We start from the raw sequence: 25230 nt of genomic DNA, 5'->3' as shown, positions 1-25230 counted from the left end.
TATAAAAGATGTATATAACAAAGATTTTTAAATATCCATTTATTTATGAATATGAAATGGAGAGAGAACTTCCATCAGCAAATTTACAGAGCTGCAGCATTTCATTAATGGCCTGGCAATGTCTGTTTTATCATTTGATCTGTGACATAGTTTATGATTTAATTGGATGGAGTAAGACTGGATTCCTTGCTGTCAGGATTCTGTAGGTGCCAAGGATCTCTTGGTGTGGATAGTTAAAGGATGACAGCAATAGGGGAAACAATGAATGTTTATATATCTAAATGTCTACAGTATCTAGATGCCGAAGCTTCAGTGTACCATTCAGGAGACTTCTTGGAGTCATACAGCTTTTCTTCCCAAACTCAAGGGATACCATAAACATGCCTACCAAAAGCATGCACAATGTTAAATAACAAAATAAAGTAGCACTGTGTTCCATAAATGTTAATTGGGATTGAACAAATAAAATAATTGATGGCTAGTGAAACAATCATATATAAGGGTTCTACATGCCCATTGGAGCATACTGTAATGATAACAGGATTTTTGTTTGGGAATTTATTTTTTCTTATTTGAAGATGTTTCTAATTGGTTTGTACAAGCATACTAAAATCCACTCTGCTTTTATTCAGAGAATTCATTTTAAGTCTATATGAAAGAGATAAAATATTATACTTAGACGTAATTGTGGCCTTTGCATACTTGAAATACATTGAGATTTTGCATTTTAGAAAAATATGACTTATTCATTTATATAAAAAGCAGAAAAGGAAAAAAGAAATCTTCTATACACAGCTTCCTCCCCAATGGCCACAATGGCCAGAACTGGCCAGGCCAAAGCCAGGAATTCAATCTGGGTCTCCCACAAGTATTCAGTATTCAATACCATCTATTCCTCTCCCAGGTGCAAGAGGAGGAAACTGGGTTGGAAGTAGAGCAACTGGGGCTTGAACCAGTGCCCATGTAAGATAATAGTGTCTGGGCCCAGCGGCATGGCCTAGCAGCTAAAGTCCTCGCCTTGAAAGCCCCGGGATCCCATATGGGCGCCGGTTCTAATCCCGCAGCTCCACTTCCCATCAAGCTCCCTGCTTGTGGCCTGGAAAGCAGTCGAGGACGGCCCGAGGCTTTGGGACACTGCACCCGTGTGGGAGACCCGGAAGAGGTTCCTGGTTCCCGGCTTCGGATTGGTGCGTACTGGCCCGTTGCGGCTCACTTGGGGAGTGAAACATCGGATGGAAGATCTTCCTCTCTGTCTCTCCTCCTCTCTGTATATCCAGCTTTCCAATAATAATAAAATCTTTAAAAAAAAAAAAAAAGATAATAGTGTCACAGGTGGTAGCTTAAACCACTGTGCTACACTTAGCATATTTCTCTAATTTAGCAATTGTGATTCAAAGTTTTATTATAATATAAAGCATATTATATATAAGATAATCACTATGAAATAATTCCCTTCACCTTCTACGGATGTAGAAGGAAAGCAATAAGTTTATTAAGAAAAAATTCGGAAAAAAAAGTAATGTGGGAACTAAAAAGAAGAGTACTAACATTGTACCTACAAATGTACTTTCAATGTCCCATATCAGTACTGGAGAACTATCTGAAAAGTCAACTGTTCTAATTTGGGATTATAACTATAATTCCAATTCATTTAACCAATAGCATTGTGCAAAGAAACTTGGAGAGGGTGAGGTAATGAGAATTTATTTACTATAATTTGCTTCTACTGACAGTCATAAAGCACTCTTTTTTTTCTAGGAAATATTTATTTGAATAGCAAAAATAAAACAGTAACTGTTAGGGACTGTACATTGTATGATTGACTTCCCACATGGCTGCAATAGCCAGGGCTGTGTCAGGCTGACCCCAGTTGCTACAGCCTCTGTTCAGGCATTACGGGAGGCAGGGCCCCATCTACTGCAGCCATCACCTTCCAAGGTGTATATTATAGAAAGCTGCAACGTAGTATGGAGCAGGGGTTTAAACGGGGGCACGTGTCCTGAGTGGTGTCTTAATTGTCGTGCCAAATGCTTGCTTCAAGGATCCAGTATCGAAATGATTAAAAATAGCTCCCCCATTCAACTTCGAAAAGCTTTTAAATAATCCCCATGAGTATAACATCATAAAAGCAATGTATTTCAGTAAATTGAGAAGTATTGGACAGTCACTTAAGGTGTAAGAAAGCATAGCACTGTCATGAGTGCTCAACTGGCTAATCTTCCGACTGAAAGAGTCACCATCACATAGGGGTGCTGGTGCACATCCTGGATGCTCCACTTCCCATCCAGCTCCCTGCTTGCGGCCTGAGAAAGCAGTAGAGGATGGCCCAATGCTTTGGGATTCCACACCTGCATGGTAGACTTGGAAGAAGTCCTGGCTCCTGGCTTCAGAACAGTTCAGCTTCAATCGTTGTGGATGTTTGGGAAATGACTCAGTGGATGTATGATTTTCCTGTCTTTCCTTCTTTCTATATGTCTGCCTTTCCAACAAAATAAATGAACAAATCTTAAAAGTATATATATACACACACGTAGGAACTAGAAAATCTTTAAAAAGTGGATATCCAAACTCCATAGCAATCATTGTATGTTCCTGTAAACAGCTTGAGCATACTACAGTTAAGTCATGCTTAAAAATTCTGTCATTACACGCAATAAACATTGTACTGAAGGTCCAGCTGATAATGACGAGAAATATAAGTGACTTAAAATGTGGAAAAGAAGGGAAGAATCATTTTTATTTGCAATGATATGATTGTATATATAGAATATTCTTGAATTTAACAAAAATAGCAAACAATTTACTAGAGCTTCACACTGTGAGACAAATATGCTCAAACTGGTGCTATTTAATACATGAAGAACCAACTGCAAGATGTAATTTGAAGAAAGATATCTTCAATTTTAGCACTAAGGTATCAATATATATGAAAGATGATCAAGCCTTTAAAAAAAAAGCAAGACATAGAGCATGAAAGATTTTAATTAATGGGTAAATACACGTTTATACACAGGAATGCATTTCCTAGTCAATGCATTTTACTTTCACATTTATTAAAAAGTTCAATCAAAATCCAAGTGGAGATGTTTTAGGAATCATATATGGCTCACCTTAAAACTGCATGAAAGAGTGAAGAACCGTGAAAGGAATTTTAAGTAAAAATCAGGAGAAAGGATTGTCAACGTGCTTGTATGCAGAATTAATGGGTGTCTAGTACGTGATCATTTGCGCTTTTCTGTGTCAAAAATGTTTTCTGCTTAATGTTTTTAGAAGTAAAAGACCATAGTCTAGTTTTAAGGAGAGCCTTTACAATATCTTGTACATCCTGCATCAAGTTCCAACCTTTCAGACCCTGTTACTATGTTACCAAAACAAAACACAGAATCCTCCTGGCTTCCCAGGGTGATGTAACATGAGGGCCTAGTGCTGCAACCCCTATTCAGAGAGCCCTTGCTGTGCGCTCCTACCCTGTGTCAATCACTGTCGCTAAATATTTGGGGATACATGTGATTTTATACCTGTGAAAATGTTAAAAGCCATATTTATCCACCAGGGTCTTCCAAGATCCATTTTTGTCGAAACAGGAAGATCGGCTCCTTGGCTTAAAAAGTATGAAGTGATCTGTGTAATGGAGTGAAAAACAACTTTGAGAATTTCACAGAAGACAAAACAAAAAACCACCTTTGCAGCGGAGTCTTAAAGTGTCTAGGAGATGGTGAGGGATTCTTTAGTGGCGGACACAGAGCGGGTCCCAAACTCGCCATCTCTGTCCACTCTCCAAGCAGGGTCGGTTTTAGCCGCGACCCTGTGGCCTATGCACTCTGACCTCAGCCTCTGCAGACCACGGCGCACGCCCCGCCCCGGCCCCAACCCGCGCAACACGCCCACTCGTAGCCCCCGCCCTCCGCACGCCCCGCCTGTCGGGGTGTACGCCCCGCCCCGGAGCCCCGCCCCCGGAGCCGCGGCCCCGGCTTACGCCGCGCCCTCTGCGCCGCGGCGTATGTCTCGTCAACCCGGAGCCCCGCCCCGGGCATACGCCACGCCCCTGAGCCCCGCCCTCCAGCGCATGCCCCGCCCAAGGCGCCCGCCCGCCCGTTCCGCCCACCGGCGCACATCCCGCCCCTAGCCCCGCCCCCCACGCATGTTCCGCCCACCGGCGCACGCCCCGCCCCAGCCCCGGAGCACCCTTGGCGCGTCTCCCAGGAGGGCCGGGCCGATGGGGCGGACGGCTTGGCGCTGTCAGGCGTGCCTCCTCAGCTCTGCTCCTCCTGGCCGCCCTGCTCGGGACTCCCTCCCCAGCTTGGTGAGTAGCTGCATGTCTCGGGACCCTCTAGCTGTGGTTTCGGCGGGTATGACGTGGGCCATGGCGCCTGCGCGCACGCCGGCCAATCTGCTGGCAGGTTCCTGCCGTCGCCCTTTGCCCTCTGCTCTCTGCCCTCTGCCCCTGCGCCCCTCGAGCGGGGGCCGGGAGCGTGTGAGGAACGACGGTGGTTTCCACGTTCAGTGGCCTCCGGTCGCTGCTCCCCGCAAGTTTTATCTGGGGTAGTTCGGTGGCCTTTCACGCTACCTGGTTCGGACGCCGGCCTCCGCCCCTCTGCCTCGCCTTTGCTGCGGGAGCTCCTTTTGCAGTTTGTTCTCACCTGAGAGCAGCTGGGACTTTCGGGGCGGCGGCGGCCTTTGCCAGCTTCTCAGCTGCGCCGGGAGAAGGGAAGGGCCGGGTCCCGGGCCCGCGGGGCGGCAGGCGGGTCGCCCTCGCCCTCTCCAGGCGCCTCGGAGCTTCGGCGGAGGCGAGCCGGAGGCCCCGCGCGGATGGGGCTTCCACTGGCCTGTTAGGGTGCCGGCGTTCGCACCAAGAACTCCTGTGCAAGTAGGAGAATCAGGTGCTTTGATTTTGCGTTATCTGAAGAAAGAGCAGTTCCTTTCATTGTTGCTGCAAGACCCTAAGCAGGGATGCGTGTTAGCAGAGTACGTGGCATTACTGAAATCCAAAAGTATCGCTAACTTAGTCATACCAACTGAGATAAAACTAGAACGTGTTATTCACATCAGACTGTTAAGGCAGTAGTTTGGGAAAAAAAATAAAAAGCACAAAATCAGGTATTGGTGACATTAAATCACACCGTTTGCAAATCAGTTGTGTGACCATCTGTTTCTCAGAGGAAAAAAAAAAAAAAGCTGATGCGTTGCTGCAACTTTGTATACTTCCAGCCCCAACATCTAAGACACTTCCAGAATTGCTCTTTGCCCGCGATGAATAGTATGTGTAGGATCGGAACACGAACTGCATGCAGGTTGTTGGGGCTACTGTCTAAGAGTAGGTACAAGGTGGCTCTTTTCAAGTCCATCGTCTTTCAGAGCAAGGTGGCCACTTGTCAGCAGCATTCCTGCACATCACCAACATTTTATAGTCTGGGCTCCATGTAATACTGTGTGGAAAGGTAAAATAGCAGCCGGGCAGGCTTCCCTGCCGCTTGCGGAGAAGACTGGAAAAGTTGGCCAGCTGCTTATTTTCATCACATGTGAAATGCTGTTTAAAAGTTTTACTTCGTAGGTTTTGTGGAGATTTAAGTAGAAGGATATTTCAGTTTTATCTCACTGACTTGTTATCCAGAAAGTCGTGTTTGGGCTAGAGAACCTTTATACAGAAACATTCTGAAATTTCCAGATGTTTTGGTTCTATTTATATCCAGCGACTTTATACAAAATAAGAAGAAAAAGTGCATAAAGTGTGCATCATTCATTGATGGTAATTAACGGGTGCAGTTATTTTGGGTTCTGTGACTTACATGATAATAACTAATAGCTTTTATTTTACTTATTTTTTTTTAAAGATTTTATTCATTTTTATTACAGCCAGATATACACAGAGGAGGAGAGACAGAGAGGAAGATCTTCCGTCCGATGTTTCACTCCCCAAGTGAGCCGCAACGGGCCGATGCGCGCCGATCCGATGCCGGGAACCAGGAACCTCTTCCGGGTCTCCCACGTGGGTGCAGGGTCCCAATGCATTGGGCCGTCCTCGACTGCTTTCCCAGGCCACAAGCAGGGAGCTGGATGGGAAGTGGAGCTGCGGGATTAGAACCGGCGCCCATATGGGATCCCGGGGCTTTCAAGGCGAGGACTTTAGCCGCTAGGCCACGCCGCCGGGCCCCTAATAGCTTTTAAATAGGTGGTATTGCAGCACATCTGGATCTCTGTCTCTGGTTTAACTGAATAAGTCTAAAGATTTTTATTAGGAGTCTCTAAATTTCAAAGTCAACTAGCATGTCAAATGGCTAAAAATGCCAAAAAAAAAAAGGGCAATTTTATTCAATTTACGAATAAACTGGACTGCCCTTGAAGAGAATGGATTTTCAGTAGTTAGTGTCTTGAGTAGTTTCCTGTTGGGAGAATATATGTTCCTGCAGCAATTAATTTTTCTCCGTTGACTTCTGCAACGTTTTTCTTTTGTTGAAGCCAATGAGCAATTCCTCTACTCTTAGCTAAACAATCACCAGACGCTTGGGAATTACAAGGGTTGTTATGGTTTTGCAATGAATGGTGAAGGTGATAGATTTTTTTGAGTTATTGAAAGTTGATTCTTTCCACCTAACAAGCTTAATGTACACACTGAATGTGCCAAGTAGATTAGAATTTGTTTATATTCATACTGTCTAAATATATACCAAGGTCCAAATCAAAGGAACCAGAGACCAAATTGCTTACACTGAACAGTAATGATCACTGACTATAAATGAGTGATTATGTATAGATATGTTAGGTTCTATAGGGCTACCAAGATAAAGGTGTTTCTAGGGAATATAAAGTATACAAATAAGTTACATGATGACATGTGTAAAAGTCTCCATTTAAAAGTCAGTATTGCCGTTCCCTAGAATATATGAGAAAGTGAGTACTTCTGTCTATAATCAGAACTGTCAGGAGCAGGACACAGCTTTTTGCCTTTGACTTGAGCAAATGAGCTACATTTTGTAAGTAACCATAAAGAATAAACCCTGTGGTGTTTGATTGTCTACTAGATACCCATCTTGAGAATGTTATCTCATTTTACCCTCAAAAAAATCTTGTGAGTGAGGTGAGGTGATGATCCATTTTATGGAAATGAAGAAGGACTTGGTCACTTGATTAGGTCAAATAACTAACTAACTAAATAAATAAAAATAATTTAAAAAGACAAAAAACAAAACAAAACACCCCAGAAACAGCATTGTAATGGAGAGAAAAGCCTGCACTTTTCATCACAGTATTCTTCCTTTATTTAGGCCAGTTTGATTTTACTGTTAATTGGTAAAACTTTGTATACGACCCTTGGATCCTTATGTTTAAGTGATAATAAACCCTTTAAGTGATGTAAAAAGAAGCCAAGAAATCGATCCTGTTTAAGAAAGTTCTCTTTGCGGGAGGGGTATAAAAAGAAAGAAAAATTTTCATGTCTTGAGAAAGAAACTTTTTTGTTCTTATTTTTCTTTTTAATTTTTAATTTTAATATTGTTTACCTAGTAAAAAGGAATCCACATCCATGTGGCCTCTGATTATGGTGGAGAGGATCAAAGTATGGAGAAAGGGGGTGGGACAAATGTTTGAATTCTTTGTTCTTTTTGTTCCTGTGTCTGCAGTCGGGGAGCGGAAGGGAATCTCTCTCTGTTGAAGTGCAACAGCATCAGTGGATGTACAGCCATTGGATGATGGCTTAGAGATGCTGATGAGGGGAAGAATGTCCAAGGGGTTGCTTGAGTAGTTTGGATACTTCTGAGATATTGTCTGCTTTGTTGCACAGGGTTGAGAAAATCTTTCCAAGGCCTGTTGACTGACCAGATCTAACTTAGTACATTCACACACTCAGACGCTTGCTGCAAAGCTTGGCTGTGAGAGTTGTCCAGCCTATTCTGTTTTCCATCCTTTGACTAAGCACTCAGCATGCTATGCTGGCATAGATGTGCTGGCTGTCATGTCCCCCCCACCCCCCCGTGCATATGGATATGCTGTCCGCTGCACAGGCATCAGAAACTGAGGCAGTCCAGTCCCAACACATGCACTTCCAAATTGGATCTTGCAATTTCCATGTGGCCACGGTTTGAGTCAAGCAGTCTAATCATGGAGGCTTCCAGTAACCTCACCTTAGGTCACCTCATGCTTGACTACTGTGTACCAATTAGTGCAGGATCGGTTTTGTTCCTTCAGGTACTGCAGCCAATATACATACTGGTGGATGCAGCTGCCTGGTTAGTTCCACCCTCAGTCCATCTGTTGCACAAACCAGGTGATGGTGCAGCGTAGCTTGGCCTGGCTCACATCCCATACGACTTTCAGGCACTACTAATGTGAGTATGGGTTGGCTCAATTTGCCCCACCCCTAGACCCAGCTGACACATGTGGCCTTGTCCAGCCTGCCCCCTCCCCCAGCCCTGGCTTTTGTGCACTCCAGCAGGAGCTGTAGCCTAGAAAACAAGTGTCCATGGTTCCCCTACCAGGCCTGCTCCCAGCCTTGGTTATTGCCCTTAAACGGGTACAGTGGTCTGATCTTAGGTGATGACTTGCACCCAGACCCTGCACTTACTAGCAGGTACAGCAGCTTAGTCCATCTGACCCACACATACTCTGGCTCTTGCATGCACTATGGGGTGTTGTAGGTTTTCTGAGTTTTCCTTGTGATTAGATAGTATTGATTTTTCAAAAGGTTATCGTATCAGTCAATGTCCTTTTATTGTATCCTGTAGAAACTCAGGATAATATCTTTTCACCCAAAACTAATGGATAAAATTAATAGTAATTACCTGTTTCAGCAATTTTAAAATATTTAAACACCAAATATAGTATCAAAGTATGTATAGCAAACACTCAGAAATCTAAAAGAAATAAATAACAATGCAATAAGAGTAAACATTTCAGAGTAGTGATAACATACCAAAAGGTCATATTTAATAAAATGGTTTATGCCAACTTTTTTTTTACCAAAAAACTTTCAACTGTATACCTAATAAAAATTAGTATCTAAACATACTTAAATGTTTTATTTGTATAACTTATGTATTTATGGTAGTATTTGAGGCATTAATAATGTATTTCCCCAAACACATTCAAGAATCTATATAATACTTTTTGCAAATTATAAGTTAATTTTCATAACAATTACATGAAGTTTTTGAAGTTTTCAAAGTTAGAAATGGTAATAATTCCATAATAATTCCATTTTTAAAAAATAAAAGTTCTAAAAGGAGTTCATAAAGCAAACTCTTACGCCTAAATTCACAATGGTATAATGGATTTTATATAAACCACCTCATCAATAAAATCATGAATAAAAGTAAATAACTAAAAGCAGACTGCAACTATTTTACTTGCTATTTTCTATTTTTTGTTATTTTTCAATTTTTTCTGATTCTTTACTGTTTAAAAAAATTAAATCGGTCCCTTCTTAAATTGTTATTTTATTTGAGAGTTTTAAATATACCCCTAAGTATTTCTTCATATTTAAAAAGGTTTATTTATTTATTTTGAAAGGCGAAGGGGCCTACTGGTCAAGATCTGTCATCAGTTGGTTCTCTCACTAAATGTTTGGCAACAATAACAATTACATGAGGCAAGACCTGGAGCCTGGAACCTAATCCTAGTCTCATAGACATCAGGGCCCCAGCTACTCAAGACACAACCTTCTACTTGTGACTGTGTACATTAGCAAGAGCGTAGAATCAAATCACAGCAAAGACTTAGAACTAGGCATTTTGATGCGGGGAAATCTAACCATTGTATCAGTGCCTGCCACAAGTGTTTTCTTCATTAACTGTGATTTTTTTTAAATTCAATTTTATACTTGGGCTGCGAATATTGTAGCTCTGTATGCATAAAGTATATTTGTATATTCATTCATATTGTTATGAATTGTTAAAATTGTTAAAAATTTGAAATTGTATTACATTTCTTAAACTAGCAAAAGGCTTATTTGACCAAATGTAATAGTGATTTTTTTTTTAAGGTTAATTAAATGGCAGATTCACAGAGAAGAAGCAAGGAGAGATCTCTCATCTACTGTTTCACTCCCCAAATGGCCTCAAAGCCAGAGTTTAACCAGTCTGAACACAGGAACTCCTCTAGTTCTCTGCACATGGATGCCAGGGTCCAAGCACTTGTGCCATCCCCTGCTACTTCCCCATGCCATAAACAAGGATCTAGATGGGAAGTGGGGCAGCTGGGGCCAGAACCAGCGCCCATATGGGATGCTGGGTCTGCAGGTGTAGGATTGTCCATTTGAGCCACTGCACTGGCCCCAATAGTGATATTTCTCATTAAGTGCTATCATTTCATGTCCCTACCTGCAGGACACGACGGTCAAACCCTGAGGGTGGACTGGGAATGCCAGGCTGCTGGCCCAAGAAACACACGGACGCACGTACTTGGTGGAAAACAGTGCCTCGTGCTCTTTATTTTACTCCTCATATATATACCTTCTTCTCTAGGGGAGGAGAAGAAGGGGAGGGGTTTCCTGGAAGTAATTATTTTCATTGAAGCAGGGAAGGAACCAATCATCTATATTGAAACAGGGGAGGAACTAATCATCTGAACAGGAACATGGGTGGAGGTTCTATTTCGCTTGCTTTACCCAGGATGTTCTGGCCTAATATCTTGCTTGCTGTGGCCCTGCTTGCCCAAGGCCGGCTTTGCAATGCAGTACGCTGTCAGGTAGACCAAGTCTAAGGCCTATAAGTCTGTTGCTGCTAATAATTTCATCCAAATGAGTAATTATTTTATAAATATTAACATTTAATGCTATAATTGATATATTGTATTCTTAATTTTAAGGTGATGAAGTATGGATTTTAATTTTTATTTTACTGCATTGGAAAATATTAATGTAATGACATCTTTTTTTTTCTCCAATAAATTGCAGTAGAACACTATTTGGAGTTGAAAGTATGTCATCATGGCAAAGTTTCGGAGAAGGACTTGCATCATTTTGTCACTTTTTATTCTATTTATTTTCTCTGTGATGATGGGTTTAAAAGTGCTGAGACCAAATACAGCTGGTTTTGGAGCACCTTTTGGACTAGACCTTCTTCCAGAACTTCATCAACGAACTATTCATTCGAGGAAAAGTTCTGATTACCAAAAGATTAATAGAATTAATGATGAAGTAAATACCAAGAATTCAAAAAATGCTGAAACCACTGTCAAACCTTCTAAAGCCTCTGAACTTAACCTGGATGAACTACCACCTCTGAATTACTATTTACATGCATTCTATTACAGTTGGTATGGAAATCCACAATTTGATGGTAAATATATACATTGGAACCATCCAATTTTAGAACACTGGGACCCTAGAATAGCCAAGAATTATCCTCAAGGAAGACATAGCCCTCCAGATGACATTGGCTCCAGCTTTTATCCTGAGTTGGGAAGTTATAGCTCTCGAGATCCTTCTGTCATAGAAACTCATATGAGGCAAATGCATTCAGCTTCTATCGGTAATTATTTTTGTGTGTGTGTATATAGGTATGTGTGTAAGTGTATAAGCAGTATTCTTGGGGTAACATTGTGAAGAATATTAAATTACTAATTGTTAGATTGTTAAAATTGTTTCTAAAGTAATATGTGTATGGGTCCTTAAACATCTTCGAATGATACCTTTACTGTATTTTGTTTAAATGTTGGAACATATTTGAAAACATTTTTATTGGCATCTAATTTCTTAATGTATTGAATTATTTGCATAAGATATAATCTTCCCACTTTAAGTATACAGCTATACATGTTTCTTGAAAATATATTCTTGCTTAAGTATGACCAATTCAGGTTGGGAAATACACCTGTACTCCGGAGGTTTCATCTCATTTGTCTTATTAAGCCCCATCTTGCACCCAGCCTTAGAGACTATGTATCTGACATTTATTTATTTAGGAATGGTAGATTCACAGAGAGAAGGAGAGGCAGAGAGTAACATCTTCCATCCGCTGCTTTACTCCCCAAATGGCAACAATGGCCAGAGCTGAGCTGATCCAAAGCCAGGAGCCAGTATGTATATAGTTTATAAATAAGCATATAGTATATATGAAGCTAGATATTAATATATGTTTCACAACTTTAAGTTTGGTAGTGAGTAGAGAAATTTAGTTCAAATTTAATTTTGTGTCTACTGTTTTACGAATACTGTTTCCCCCATATACAATTTTACTGCTATATAATGTGTATGAGGACTAGCTATTGCTAAGCACTGGCAATAACACAATTATTTGTATATTAAACATTTTCCATTTCGTTTTTGAGGCAAGTATTTTACAATTTGGTAGATTTTTACTCAATAGAACACCTGATTATAATAAGAATATTACAATCACTCTAAATAGACATTTTTCTTACTTTGTTAAACATTGAATTATGCTTATGAGTAGGAAAACTATATTTTGTAAAATACCCGGAACATATTTTAATATCGTAGCTAGTGAGCTGACATGTTTTGAAATGGAGGTTGCTTAAATTATTTTATGGTTTAGTACATTTTAACTTTGTTTAACAGTCATATTTGAATTTATGGTCTTTTTTCTTACATTGAGTTGCTATATGAAACAGTAGTAATATTTTATTGCATTAAAAGTTGATTGGTTTTGTGCTTTTATATTTAGATCTGTTATGTATATGAATCTTAAATATCTGGCTTTTTAAAATAGTGATAAGATTAAGTAATGATATTAGGTATGAAATCCAGTTATTATGCATCAATTACATTATAATAGCTTATTATAAATGTGTTTCCTTTTCAAATCTTTAAAAGGTTAGATAAGTATATATCCTATCCTTTATGCCGATATCCTTCAATTGTAAAGATATCAGATAGATACTTTTTCTTTCTTATACATTTTTCTAAAAACTCAGTAGGAATATAAGACTATTGTATCATTAAGAGGTACACATCCTAATCCCCAGAATCTGTCAATCTTACACTGCAAGAGAACAAGGGGCTTGGCACGGTGGCTCAGTTGGTTAATCCTCTACCTGCCAGCATTAGGATCCTATAGGGATGCCTGTTCATGTCCTGACTGCTCCACTTCTAATCCAGCTCCCTGCTTGTGTCCTGGGAAAGCAGTAGAAGATGTCCCAAAGCCTCGGAACCCTGCACCTGGGTGGGAAACACAGAAGCTCCTGGCTTGTGGCTTTGGATTGGCTCAGAGCTGGCCATTATGGTCATTTGGGGGGGAGTGAATCAATGATACAAGGTTTTTCTGTGTGTCAACTTGTCTGCACAAATCTAATCTGTCATTCCAATAAGGATAAATAAATCCTTTAAAAATGGGTGAGGGGTGTTGCAGATGTAAAGCTTAATCAACTTACTTGGAGGTAACTAGCATTATCCCAGGTTAGGCTGATCACTTGAGTCCTAATAACTCAAAAAGGAAAAAGCATCAGAAGGTTATGTAAAAAGAGCTTGATCTGATGTTGCTGTTCTTGAAGATAGGATAAGAGGTTTCAGGGACCAGAAGTACCTGGTAGTTTCTGTAAGCTTTGAGTGCCAAGGAAATTGATTCTTTCCTAGAGCCTCCAGAGAGGAAGCTTGACTAGTCTGATCCTTTGATTAGGCACCTAAGTGGTGCCCCGACCTACATACAGAACTGTGATAATAAATGTGTGTTGTTTTGAAAAGCTAATTTTGTTAATAAATTTATTATTTTAACAATGGAAAACTACAGATTGAACATTCTAAACGTGAAAATCTAAAATCCATTGTTCTTAGTGCTGAATCTTGATAAATGTCAACAGTATGTCACAGGCGTAAAGTTCCACACCTGATAATATGAAGAAATGCAGTAGACACACAGATACACAGCATGGATTATAAAAATAAATGTCATGTAAAGCATCCTCCCAGTCCCACTTAATTGTAATGTATCTTCCTCTTTTGGCCTAGTTTCCCATACACAAGCACAAAGGGTAGCAAAATGGCAGGGGACATGGGCATCAGGTTTCTTGTGGCACCACATATGGGGTCAAGAACTACAGAAATTGCTCGGTGCTGTTTTGGCTTATTCCCTGCTCCATAGTATAAAGTTGTTGAAATGTCAGAAGACACAGGCACTTACAACTTTCAACAGTTACAGGAAAAATGAATCATTTATGTTTATAGCAAAAGAACGTAAGGTGTTGGAGGATAGGCCTGTGTAATATTAGAGGAGTGTACTCTTGCAATTAATACCTTGTGGGACTTGAAGAAACAGAATAAACTGTTAAATTCCCTGCTGAATGTAAGAAAAGAAGCTAATTAAAGATTTTAAAAAGTTGGCTAAAATAAAAATGAAGACTTTTTTTCTTTTTCCTTTTCTTTATTATAATTTCTCATGATTGATTCCATAGGCACAGACATTTCGTACCATTGCTTCTGCTATCCCATTCCCCCCCCAAACTATTTCCCTCCATATTATCGTAGTAGTGCTTCAACAACTGTGAGAAGTCCAACATTCTGCTATGTAAGTGTGTCATGGCACTGTAGGTATAGACAACGGCAAATGTCGAGAATCCTGTTGTCAAAATTTAACAGTTTCATTGGGTGGTCTCCTTTTATTCAGGAGTAGACATGCATAGTGCAGCATATCTTCATTTCCTGGTTTGTTAGTCTATTATATAGAATAAAATCAGATTTACGGAGAGAAGGAAGAGCAGAGAGAAAGATCTTCCATTCCCTGGTTCATTCCTCAAATAACCACAGTGGTTGGAACTGAGCCAATTGGAAGCTAGGAGCCAGGAGCTTCTTCCAGGTCCCCCACACAGGTTCAGGGTCGTAAGAGCTTGGGCCATAACCGGCTGCTTTTCTAGGCCATAAGCAGGGAGTTGGATTGGAAGTAGAGCATCCAGGACATGAACCAGCACTCCTTTGGGATTCTGGCACTTGAAAGTGAAGAATCAGGCTATTGGACCAAAGTGTCAACCCTAAAAATGAAGGTCACATAATCAAAGAGATCCATCAACATTGCAGTGGATGTTTGCCACTTAATTTTGTGCTAATGATGAAACAAAAAATATTTCAGAATTAACTGAAACTTGAAAGTACCTGTAAATATCCACCAAGCCTTGCAAATGTTTCAGCAGACATTGCATTTTTTTTTTTTTTTTAAGATTTGTGGCAATAAAGCATGCTGATCATGATGTAGTGGGGAATATTATTGACCTGTTTGCCAAAGTAATTGCTGATGAGACTAATGCAATTTCTGACAAATTTTAACATGTTTTTTTCTTGTCTTTTGCTAATTTTATTACTAAGAATTTCTTACAAATCAATCTTGTAGCTTGTTTGGATTCCCAAATGTATGTATGCTATATCCTTGATATCTGTCCCGCAGCTTTTTGGTACAGTGTTCCATGTTTTGTAGTTTGTGTTTTCCCCAATCACTTTTCTCCACATGTTTTATGTATTGACCCCACCCTCAACTCTACTTTTCTTTTTTTCTTTTTACATATATTTTTATTGCATTTCCTTTTTTTTTAAACTAATTACAGTGCATTATGTGATACATTTTTTTAAGCACTGGGATTCCCCCCGCCGCTCCCAAAACCCTCCCCCCACGGTGGATTGCTCCACCTTGTTGGATTTCCATAGTTCAAATTCAGTTGATATTCTTTCATTGGAGGTATTTACCAAGCATAAAGTCCAGCATCTTATTGTCCTGGTAAGTACAAGGTTTCTTGGTGAGACCATCTCTGGTCTGAAGGTAGAGCCGGCAGAGTATCATTCCAATCAATTAAAAGTCCCAACATAATATTTCCAACCATTTACAACATTATGGCATTAATTGACATGGTATTGATTAACCAATATGTTAATAGGAAAATGCAGGTTCTTAACCACAACCTTTGATTTCTTCATAGACATTTCAATTTTGGTTTACATTCAACCGTATTCTATACACCTTAAAATGGCTTAGATTGCTATTCAGCTGTCTCATGCCTATTTTAATTTTAGTCTGTAGCAGTGTATAGCATTGAAGCACATTTTTGCTGAACCTGCCTGTTTTTCAGGTGGTCTAACTCTATAATTCTAACAGGATATATGTCCACAGTTTAGGTGAGCATGTTTAGGAGGGGTATGCAGAGAAATCTTCCATACCCCAGTGAGGAGTAACTAATCTTTGTGTCCCACCCAGTGAGTTATAAGTGCATCTCCGCTGACCGTTTTCTGTCTGTTTCTAAGCTTTCCTTGTTGTTCTATCTATTCTAGTTTTGTTTGTTTTTTTGTTTTGAGGGGTTTCTAGAGCACTCCTGATGGTTATTACGAGAGGGGGTGGGGACCCAAAATTGGAAGCAGACAAGGACCAGAGAAAGCTCCTCTCCCTAGTCCTGAAAGAAGTTTATTGTTCTTCTGTTTCTGCGGACCACTCAGGGATCCTGGTTGTTGTTTCAATGACCTTGGATCCTGCAAGGCAGGATTTGGGCTTCTTCCATCCCACGTGGTAGGTCCAATTGGGGTGGGTGACCTCAGAGTTCTTGGTCTCTGAAGGCACTCCATTTCCCCGTGGTCTCCTTGGCAGTAGGGATGTAGTCCTCTGTGCTCATACTGATAGTCCTTGGTGAGGATCTAGGAGTTTTCAGGTTTGGGATAAAAGCCTCCTCCTGTCTGCCTGCTCCACTCTGGGGACCCCTCCCTGCTCTATGTGCATGACCTCCTGTTAAGAGGTTGTTAGAATTACTCCTGATTCCCCCATTTGCCTTTGTAGTTTTGCTATTGTCTAATGCTAATTCGAGTCTGTTGTCTATGAGTTACCAGTTATGATCCTGATAGGTTATATTTCCCGGCTTCCTCACACCTTCTAGGGTGATGTAAGATTTCTCTGCTCTCCCTCCCCATTTCCAAGTATCATGGGGCCTTACAAGTACATTAGGTTTTACAATTCTTTGATGTAGATCATAAGCAATCTGCCTCATATCATTGGTTACTTCACAATATTTTATTGCATGAGATACAGGCTGTTTGGGGTTGAGATAATATTACTGTTTTTCGGATTGACATCATTTCATAACAGCCACATCGATCACAATAACAACAGCAACAACAACATCAACAACAAATTGTAGCACCCTGCTAAAATAATGTGCCACAGAGTAAGCAACACATGCTTAACTAAAAGGAAACACAGAAGTCTTTTGGGAAATGTGATTCCATCATATACTTCATGAGCACTGGATGAATTCTACTAAAGAACAGAGATTATTTGGAAGCAAACAAACTGACATAAAAACATCAAAACATGAGATACAGCCAAAAGAGCAAACAGACAATCACCAAAAAAAAAAAAAAAGCCAGTATAGATTGGACTGTTGGAGTTACACTTTCCATGTTGGCCTCCTTATATGCGAGAGAATATATGGTATTTGTTCTTTTGTGATTGACTCATTTCACTGAGCATAATGGCTTCTAGTTGGGACCACTGGTTTTAAATAGAATAATATAGTTCTTCTTAATAGCTGAATAATATTCCATAGAGTAGATGTACCACAGTTTCTTTAACCACTCTTCCTTGGACGCACATCTCTTTTGTTTCCATGACTTTGCTATTGTAGATTGTGCTGCTGTAAATATAGGATTGCAGATCCCCTTCTCATATGCAGATTTCACTCCTTTTGGGTATATTCCTAAGAGCGGGATTGCTGGGTCATATGGCAGGTTTATTTGCAATTTTCCAAGCACTCTCCATACTGATTTCCACAGTGGTTGTACTAGCCTACACTCCCACCAGCAGTGAAGGAGGGTGCCTTTCTCCCCACATCCACGCCAGCATGTGTTTTTCGAATTCTGAATGTAGGCCAGTCTCACAGGAGTTAGGTGGTACCTCAAGGTGGTTTTCATTTATATCTCTCTGATGGCTAGAGAGCCCGAGCATCTTTTCATATGTCTGTTAGTCATTTGAACCTGTTCTTTTGAGAAATGTCTGTTCATTTCTTTTTCCCATTTTGCTACAGGGTTGGTTTTTTTTACTGTCCCTGGGTTTCTGAAGCTCTTTGTAGATTCTGGATATTAGTCCCCTATCACTCGTGTAGAATGCAAAAATTTTCTCCCATTCTGTTGGTTGCTTCTTCACTTTGTTAATTGTTTCCTTTACTGTACAGAAGCTTTTTAGTTTGATGTAATCCCTTTTGTTCATTTTGGATTTGATTGCCTTTGCTTTAGGTATCTTTTCTAAGAAGTCTTTCCCTGTTCCTATATTTGGAGTGTGTTTCCTATGTTTTCCTTTAATAGTTTGATGGTTTCTGGGTGCAGATTTAGATCCTTGTGCCAGTTAGAGCTGATTTTTGTATAGTGCAACAGGTGCGGGTCTTGCTTCTTTATTCTGCAAGCTGCTATCCAGTTGTCCCAACAGCATTTGTTGAATAGACCAGGTTTTTTACCTGAATTGTTTTCCGTTTTCTTGTCAAAGATTATTTGACTATACATGTGTGGATTCCCTTCTGGTGTTTCTATTCTATTCCACTGATCTTCTTCTCTGTTTCTGTACCAGTACCAGACTGTTTTGATAACCACTGCTCTGTAGTATGTCTTGAGATCTGGAATTGTGATTCCTCCACTTTGATTTCTATTTTTCAGGACAGCTTTAGCTATTCGTGGTCTTTTGTGATTCCAGATGAACTTCTGAATTATCTTTTCTATTTCTGAGAAGAATGTTGCTGGGATTTTGATTGGTATTGCGTTGAATCTGTATATTGCTTTTGATAATATGGCCATTTTGATAATGTTGATCCTGTCAATGCAAGAACATGGTAAGGTTCTCCATTTTTCAAGGTCTTCTTCTACTTCTTTTTAAAATGATTTATAGTTTTCATCATAGAGGTCTTTCACATCTTTAGTTAGCTTAATTCCTTAAGTATTTAAGATTCCTTTTCTCTATTTTAAAGGGAACTGTACTTACAATTTCTTTCTCAGCAGTGGAATTATTTGTGTACACTAGTGCTATCGATTTGTGTTCATTAATTTTGTATCTTGCTACTCTGCCAAAGTCTCTTATGAGTTCCAATAGTCTCTTGACTGAGTCTTTTGGTTCTCCTATGTAGAGAATCATGTCATCTGCGAATAGCGATAATTTCAATTCCTCATTTCCAATTTGTATTCCTTTAATTGCTTTTTCTTGTCTAATAGCTCTGGCAAGGACTTCCAAAACTATATTGAAGAGTAGCGGTGAGAGTGGACATCCCTGTCTAGTTCCAGATTTTAACGGGAAGGCTTCCAATCTTTCCCCATTTAGTATGATATTGGCATTGGGTTTATCGTAAATTGCTTTGATTGTGTTATAGAATGTTCTTTCTATGCCTATCTTGTTTAGGGTTTTTAACATGAAGTGGTGTTGGATTTTATCAAATGCCTTCTCTGCATCTATTGAGAGGATCAAATGGTTTTTATTTGTCAATTTGTTGATGTGATGTATCACATTTATTGTTTTGCGAATGTTGAACCATCCCTGCATGCCTGGGATGAATCCCACCTGGTCCGGGTGAATGATCTGCCTGATGTGTTGTTGGATCCTGTTGGCTAGTATTTTATTTAAGATCTTTGCATCTGTGTTCATCAAGGATATTGGTCTGTAGTTCTCTTTTTCTGTTGTTTCTCTCTCTGGCTTTGGTATTAAGGTGATATTAGCTTCATAGAAAGAGCTTGGAAGGATTGCCTCTTTTTCTATTGTTTGAAAAAGCTTGTGTAAGATTGGGGTAAGTTCCTCTTGGAACGTTTGGTAGAATTCAGCAGTGAAGCCATCTGGTCCTGGACTCTTCTTGGTTGGGAGGGCTTTAATTACTGATTCAGTCTCAGTATATGTTATTGGGCTGTTTAGATTGTTAATTGCTTCTTGACTCAATTTTGGTGGATTGTATGTGTTCAAAAATCTATCCATCTCCTCTAGGTTTTCTGATTTGTTCGCATATAGTTGCTTGTAATAGTTCCTGATGATTCTTTGTATTTCTGAGGTATCTGTTGTTATATCTCCTTTCTCATCTCTGATACTATTGATGTGTATTTTCTCCCTCCTTTTTTTAATTAGTCGAGCTAGTGGGGAGTCTATTTTGCTGATTTTCTCAAAGAACCAGCTCTTTGATTGATTGATCTTGTGTATAGTCCTCTTGGTCTCTATTTGGTTTATTTCCTCCCTTATTTTGATGATTTCTTTTTTCCTACTAATCTTGGGATTGCTTTGTTGTTGTGTCTCCTAGTTTCTTCAACTGTAAGGTTAGCTGATTTACTTGGTGCTTTGCTTGTTTTTTGACATAAGCACTGATTGAAATGAACTTTCCTCTCAGCACCGCCTTGATTGTGTCCCATAAGTTTTGATAAGTTGTGTTGATGCCTTCATTTGTTTCAAGCAATTTTTTAATTTCCCCTTTGATTTCCTCTCTAACCCATTGCTCATTTAGTAACAGATTGTTCAGCCTCCATATGTTTGTAAGTCTTCCTTGGTGTTTTGAGTTCTTGGTCTCAAGCTTCACTCCTTGGTGGTCTGAGAAGATGCATGGTATGATTTCCACTTTTTTAAATTTGCTGAGTTTCTGTTTTATGGCCTATAATATGATCAATTCTGGAGAAAGTTCCATGTACTGATGAAAAAAAGGTGTATTCTGTGTCTGTAGGATGAAAGGTTCGATAGATGTCAACTAAGTCCATTTGCTCTAGAGTTTGCGTGAGTTCTATCGTTTCTTTCCTGAGTTTCTGGTTTTTTGATCTGTCCATTTGCGTTAATGGGGTATTAAGGTCCCCCACTATGATCGTATTGGAGTCTATTTCTTCCTTTAAGCCCGTTAATATTTGTTTCACGTAGCTAGATTCTTTGGCATTTGGAGCGTAAACATTTATTATGCTGATCTCTTCCTGCTGGAGGCTTCCTTTGATCATTATGTGGTATTCTTCTTTGTCTCTTTTGAGGCTCTTCACATCAAAGTCTATGTCATCTGATATAAGAATGGCTACACCTGCTCATCTTTCCTTACCATTAGCTTGAAATATCTTTTTCCATCCCTTCACTTTCAATTTTTTCTGATCTTTGTTGATGAGATGCGTCTCCTGTAAGTAGCAGATAGTTGGGTTTTGTTTTTTGATCCAATCCTCCAATCTATGGTGTTTGACTGGTGAGTTTAAGCCATTTACATTCAGCGTTATTATGGATAAGGGGCAGTTTGGTCCTGTCATTTTAGCGATGTGTTGTTCTATGATTGGGTCTTCTGTTAGCCTTTTAGTGGGATGTGCTCCACATTTGCCTTTGTTTCTGGTGGTTGCTATTTCTTTTTTCTTTCATGGGAACATCCTTGAGTATCATTTGTAGGGCAGGTTTAGATGAGACAAAATCTTGAAGTTTTTCTTTATTGTGGAAGAATTTTATTTCATTTTCAAAGACAAAGGAGAGCTTTGCAGGGTAAGTTATTCTGGGTTGAAAATTTTTCTCTTTTAGAATCTGAAATATGTCACTCCAGTCTCTTCTGGCCTATAGTGTTTCCTCTGAAAGGTCAGCTGTGAGTTTGATTGGGGTTCCCCTATATGACACCTGATTTTTTTTCTCCTGCACAGTTAAGGATTTTTTCTTTTTGTTCAACTGAAGAGAGCTTGATTATCATGTGTCGTGATGAAGTTCATTTTTGGTCAACTCTGTTGGGAGTTCTGTAGCCCTCCTGTATATTACTTTCTAATTCTTTGCTCAGATTAGGGAAGTTTTCCTGTATTATTTCACTGAATACACCTCTAATCCCAGCTTCTCTCTACTTTTCTTATAAAGCATTATTCCTCTCAATGTTCTTTTTATTTCTTATATTCCTGTTTATACTTTTTCTTTTAATAGCTCTGTTGAAGTTTCCCACCAGACATTGCATGCATATTTGTTATCCTTCCCATGAGATACTCAAACACATCAGTCACAATAATTTTAAATTCTGCTTGGTGATCACAACATTTGTTTCACATGTAAGTCTTAATTACCTTTGCCTTTGAAAGTACTTTTTTCAACACATTTTTAAAAATGTATTTATTTTATTATTCCATGATACATTTACATAGTCTCCAGGATTTTCCTTCATCCTTCTCCAAAACCCCACCCGTGTCCACTGATTTCCCCCATATCATTACAATTGTGTAGTCTTTCACAATCACTTTTAAGTCCAACACTCTGCTAGTTTTTTTTAAAGACTTATTTTATTATTTTTATTGGAAAGTCAGAAACAGAAAAGTAGGCAGAGACAGAGAGGAAAATCTTCCATCCAATGATTCACTGCCAAGCAGCCGCAGTGGCCAGAGCTGTGCTGATTGGAAGCCAGGAACCTGGAACCCCTTCTTCCGAATCTCCCACTTGGGTGCAGGGTCTCAACACTTTGGGCTGTCTTTCATTGCTTTCCTAGGCCACAAGCAGAGAGCTGGATGGGAAGCAGGCCACCAGGATTAGACCTAGCAGCCATATGGGATCCCAGTCCTTGCAAAGTGAGGACTTGAAACACTATGCTACTGCACAGGGCCCTGCACTCTACTGTTTAAGTGTATCTTGACATTGTAGGCATGGACAATGGCAGACAGTCAAGCATGCTTGTTGTCAAGGTACATTCAACAGTTTCATTGGGAGTCAATCTTTGATTTGTAAGCAAAGATGCTCATTGTATTGTGTCTTCACATCTGTATGTGATAATCTCTGCTACACAGTCATTATACATCCCCTTAAACAAAAAGCCATAAAACAAAATCAACAAAAGATAGCAAAATAGAATATTTACAAGAATTTGAAGTTAAATAACATGCTACTGAATTATCAATGTGTTATTGAAGAAATGAAAAATTCAAAGACCCTCCTGAAACAAACAATGCTATTGTCTGACCTGTGAATAAATGAGAAAATTAATTTAAAAAATTAACCCCTGAAATGTAGCAAAAATAGTGTTGAAAGGGGTATTGGTCTTGTATTTTGTATGAAAGTTGCCTTGTATCAGAGAGAACATATGATGTTTGTCCTTTTTGGATTAGATTATTTGGTTGCAAATGATAGTATTTCTTTTTAATGGCTGAGTAGTATTCCATGGAGTAGATGTACTATAGTTTCTTTACCACTCCTTTTTAACAGACATCTTCTGTTTCTCCACCAGTACCAGACTATTTTGAAGACCACTTCTCTGTTTCTGTCTTGAGTTCTGGAATTGTGATTGTTCTAGCTTGATTTTAATTTCTCAGGATAGCTCTGGCTATTTGTGGTCTTTTGTGTTTCCTAATGAACATTTTTTTCCTTTTTGGTACCACCATATCTATTGCAGCTCAGTTCTCAATAGGTAAGATACGGATTCAACCCAGATATCCATCAGCCGAGGAATACGTAAAATGTAGCAAATATATACAACAGAATTCTACTCATCCATACTAAAGAATGAAACCATATCTTTTTGTTGCAAAGTGAATACAACTGTTGATCACTGTTTTGTCTTCTCTGATACATGGTACTCAATATAGAATACTACATATATACACACACACACACAAATATATGAAATACCCTAATAGTGTATATATAAGAATTTATATTATATTAATATATTATATATTAATATATCTTAACATTGTATATTAACATTATATATTCTTATATATATATATATAAGAATTAAATTGCCATCTCATGATTTCTTAATTTTAGCCATTGTCTATACACCTATAGAACTATGGTTTTTCTACTTTTTATTTGTTGAATGTTATATTTAGTAGTGCATTAAGTCTGTGATTTAAAAGTTAATTAAAAACAAACTTTTGCAAAAAGTAACAAAACAGAAAGGAAGAAAGCAGAAGGCCCTAGGAAGTGCTCTATATAAGGAAATAATCTGTATATAAGAAAACATCACTAGCTCTGTGGGAAAGATGTTATCCAAATTTATTTACTGTAATTTTGTCTTCAATAAATGTCTTCATTAAATATTACTTTTATTACTATTTTGATGTTTTTATTCTGTATAATACACCCTCTCTCTTATACATTTATAGCCAAATTTTGTCTTATAATATGAACCTATTTTATATATAGGAAAAATTATACAAAATATTTTACCAATAAATACTCATCTATGGAGTGAACAGAGTTGGGACTTGATTTTCCAGTTCTATCTGACTTCAAACCCTATGTCCTTAATTACTATTATTTTTAGATGCATAGTTTTTCTTTTAAAAAACATTGTAGGTTCGGATGTCATAGCACAGCAAGTTAAGCGGATGGTTTTGGTTCCCTATTACATATCAGAGCACCTGGTTTATATTGTCACTGCTGTGCATATCTGATCATCTTCATGCCAATAGTTATGTGAGTTAGCTGATGATGACCCAAGTACTCAGTTACCTGCCACAAAGGTGTAAGACCTAGATGGAACTCTAGCTTTGTCACCTGGCTTTGGTCTGTCCTAGGCTCAGAATAGATATAATTGTTAAGTGAACCACTGGATGGACAGTCTGTCTTTGACATTCTTTCCCCAACTTTTTCTACCATTCTGACTATCAGTTTTAAAAATTTTAACATTTTACACTGTATATAAATAAATCCACATAAGTATACAGATAAAGGTGTTTTTTCTCTTCCGATCACACTCACAATGAATGTACAAATTGGAAGCAAATGATTAGAATATCTCAAGAGCCTTCACCAATTTATTATGTATTAGTTACATTGCAGTCCTGTGCATGATAAGTCATTATGAATAGATGTCATGAGAAATACAGCCATTTTTTGCATTTAGTATGTTCATATTCAAAAAATGGACTTTAAGAAGTGTATTGGCAAAGTAATTGGTTCAGTAGAAATGTGGACTATCATCTCTTATAAATTTTACTCATTTGAGTTAGAAACCTTTGTGGTTGCTATTAGAATTTATTGCCATTGTAAGATGTCCAATACCTTCAGGAATTGAATCACCATTGACATGTTTCCTAATTTATTCTTTAGTAATACCTAATGAGTGGCTCCATTCAAAAGACACTGTACAAAGATTAACTCAACTGTGGAGCACAATATGGTGTTAGAAATGAATATATGGAAGCCAAGATTGATACATTAAGGAACTGAAACATAACTACAGAGAGGATGAGAGAAAATAAATCATTAGGCAAAAAAAGGTGCTTGTGTACTTAGTGAATTAAGGTTATTTGGTGGTGTTGTCCAGTAAAACTTTCTATGACAAAATGTTCCATACCTGTGCTGTCCAATGACATATGGCTAGTGAGCACTGGAGATGTGCTTATTTGAGAGAGAACTGGAGTATAAATCACCAAAG

General features: G+C 38.9%; 1 protein-coding gene across 4 annotated transcripts in view; it reads left to right on the top strand.

The window, feature by feature from the left end:
* The first annotated feature begins 10854 nt into the window (after nt 1-10854).
* MANEA (mannosidase endo-alpha) overlaps nt 10855-25230 on the top strand; it is a 31911-nt gene continuing 17535 nt past the window's right edge. Inside the window, exons 1-2 of one of the 4 annotated variants that reach the window (XM_058660724.1) lie at nt 10855-11462; nt 13724-13799. In XM_058660724.1, the coding sequence (XP_058516707.1) occupies nt 10919-11462; nt 13724-13779 (600 nt within the window). In that variant the 5' untranslated portion in view covers nt 10855-10918 and the 3' untranslated portion in view covers nt 13780-13799. Of the gene's footprint in view, nt 11463-11884; nt 12010-13723; nt 13871-25230 lie in introns of those variants that run through there. The other 3 variants (XM_058660708.1, XM_004580524.4, XM_058660717.1) reach the window with 3 other exon arrangements.

Source organism: Ochotona princeps, chromosome 1 (genome assembly GCF_030435755.1).
Source record: "Ochotona princeps isolate mOchPri1 chromosome 1, mOchPri1.hap1, whole genome shotgun sequence".
NCBI classification, from domain to species: Eukaryota; Metazoa; Chordata; class Mammalia; order Lagomorpha; family Ochotonidae; genus Ochotona; species Ochotona princeps.
The sequence above is the reverse complement of the archived record's forward strand: the minus strand, read 5'-3'. Positions and strand labels throughout refer to the sequence as shown.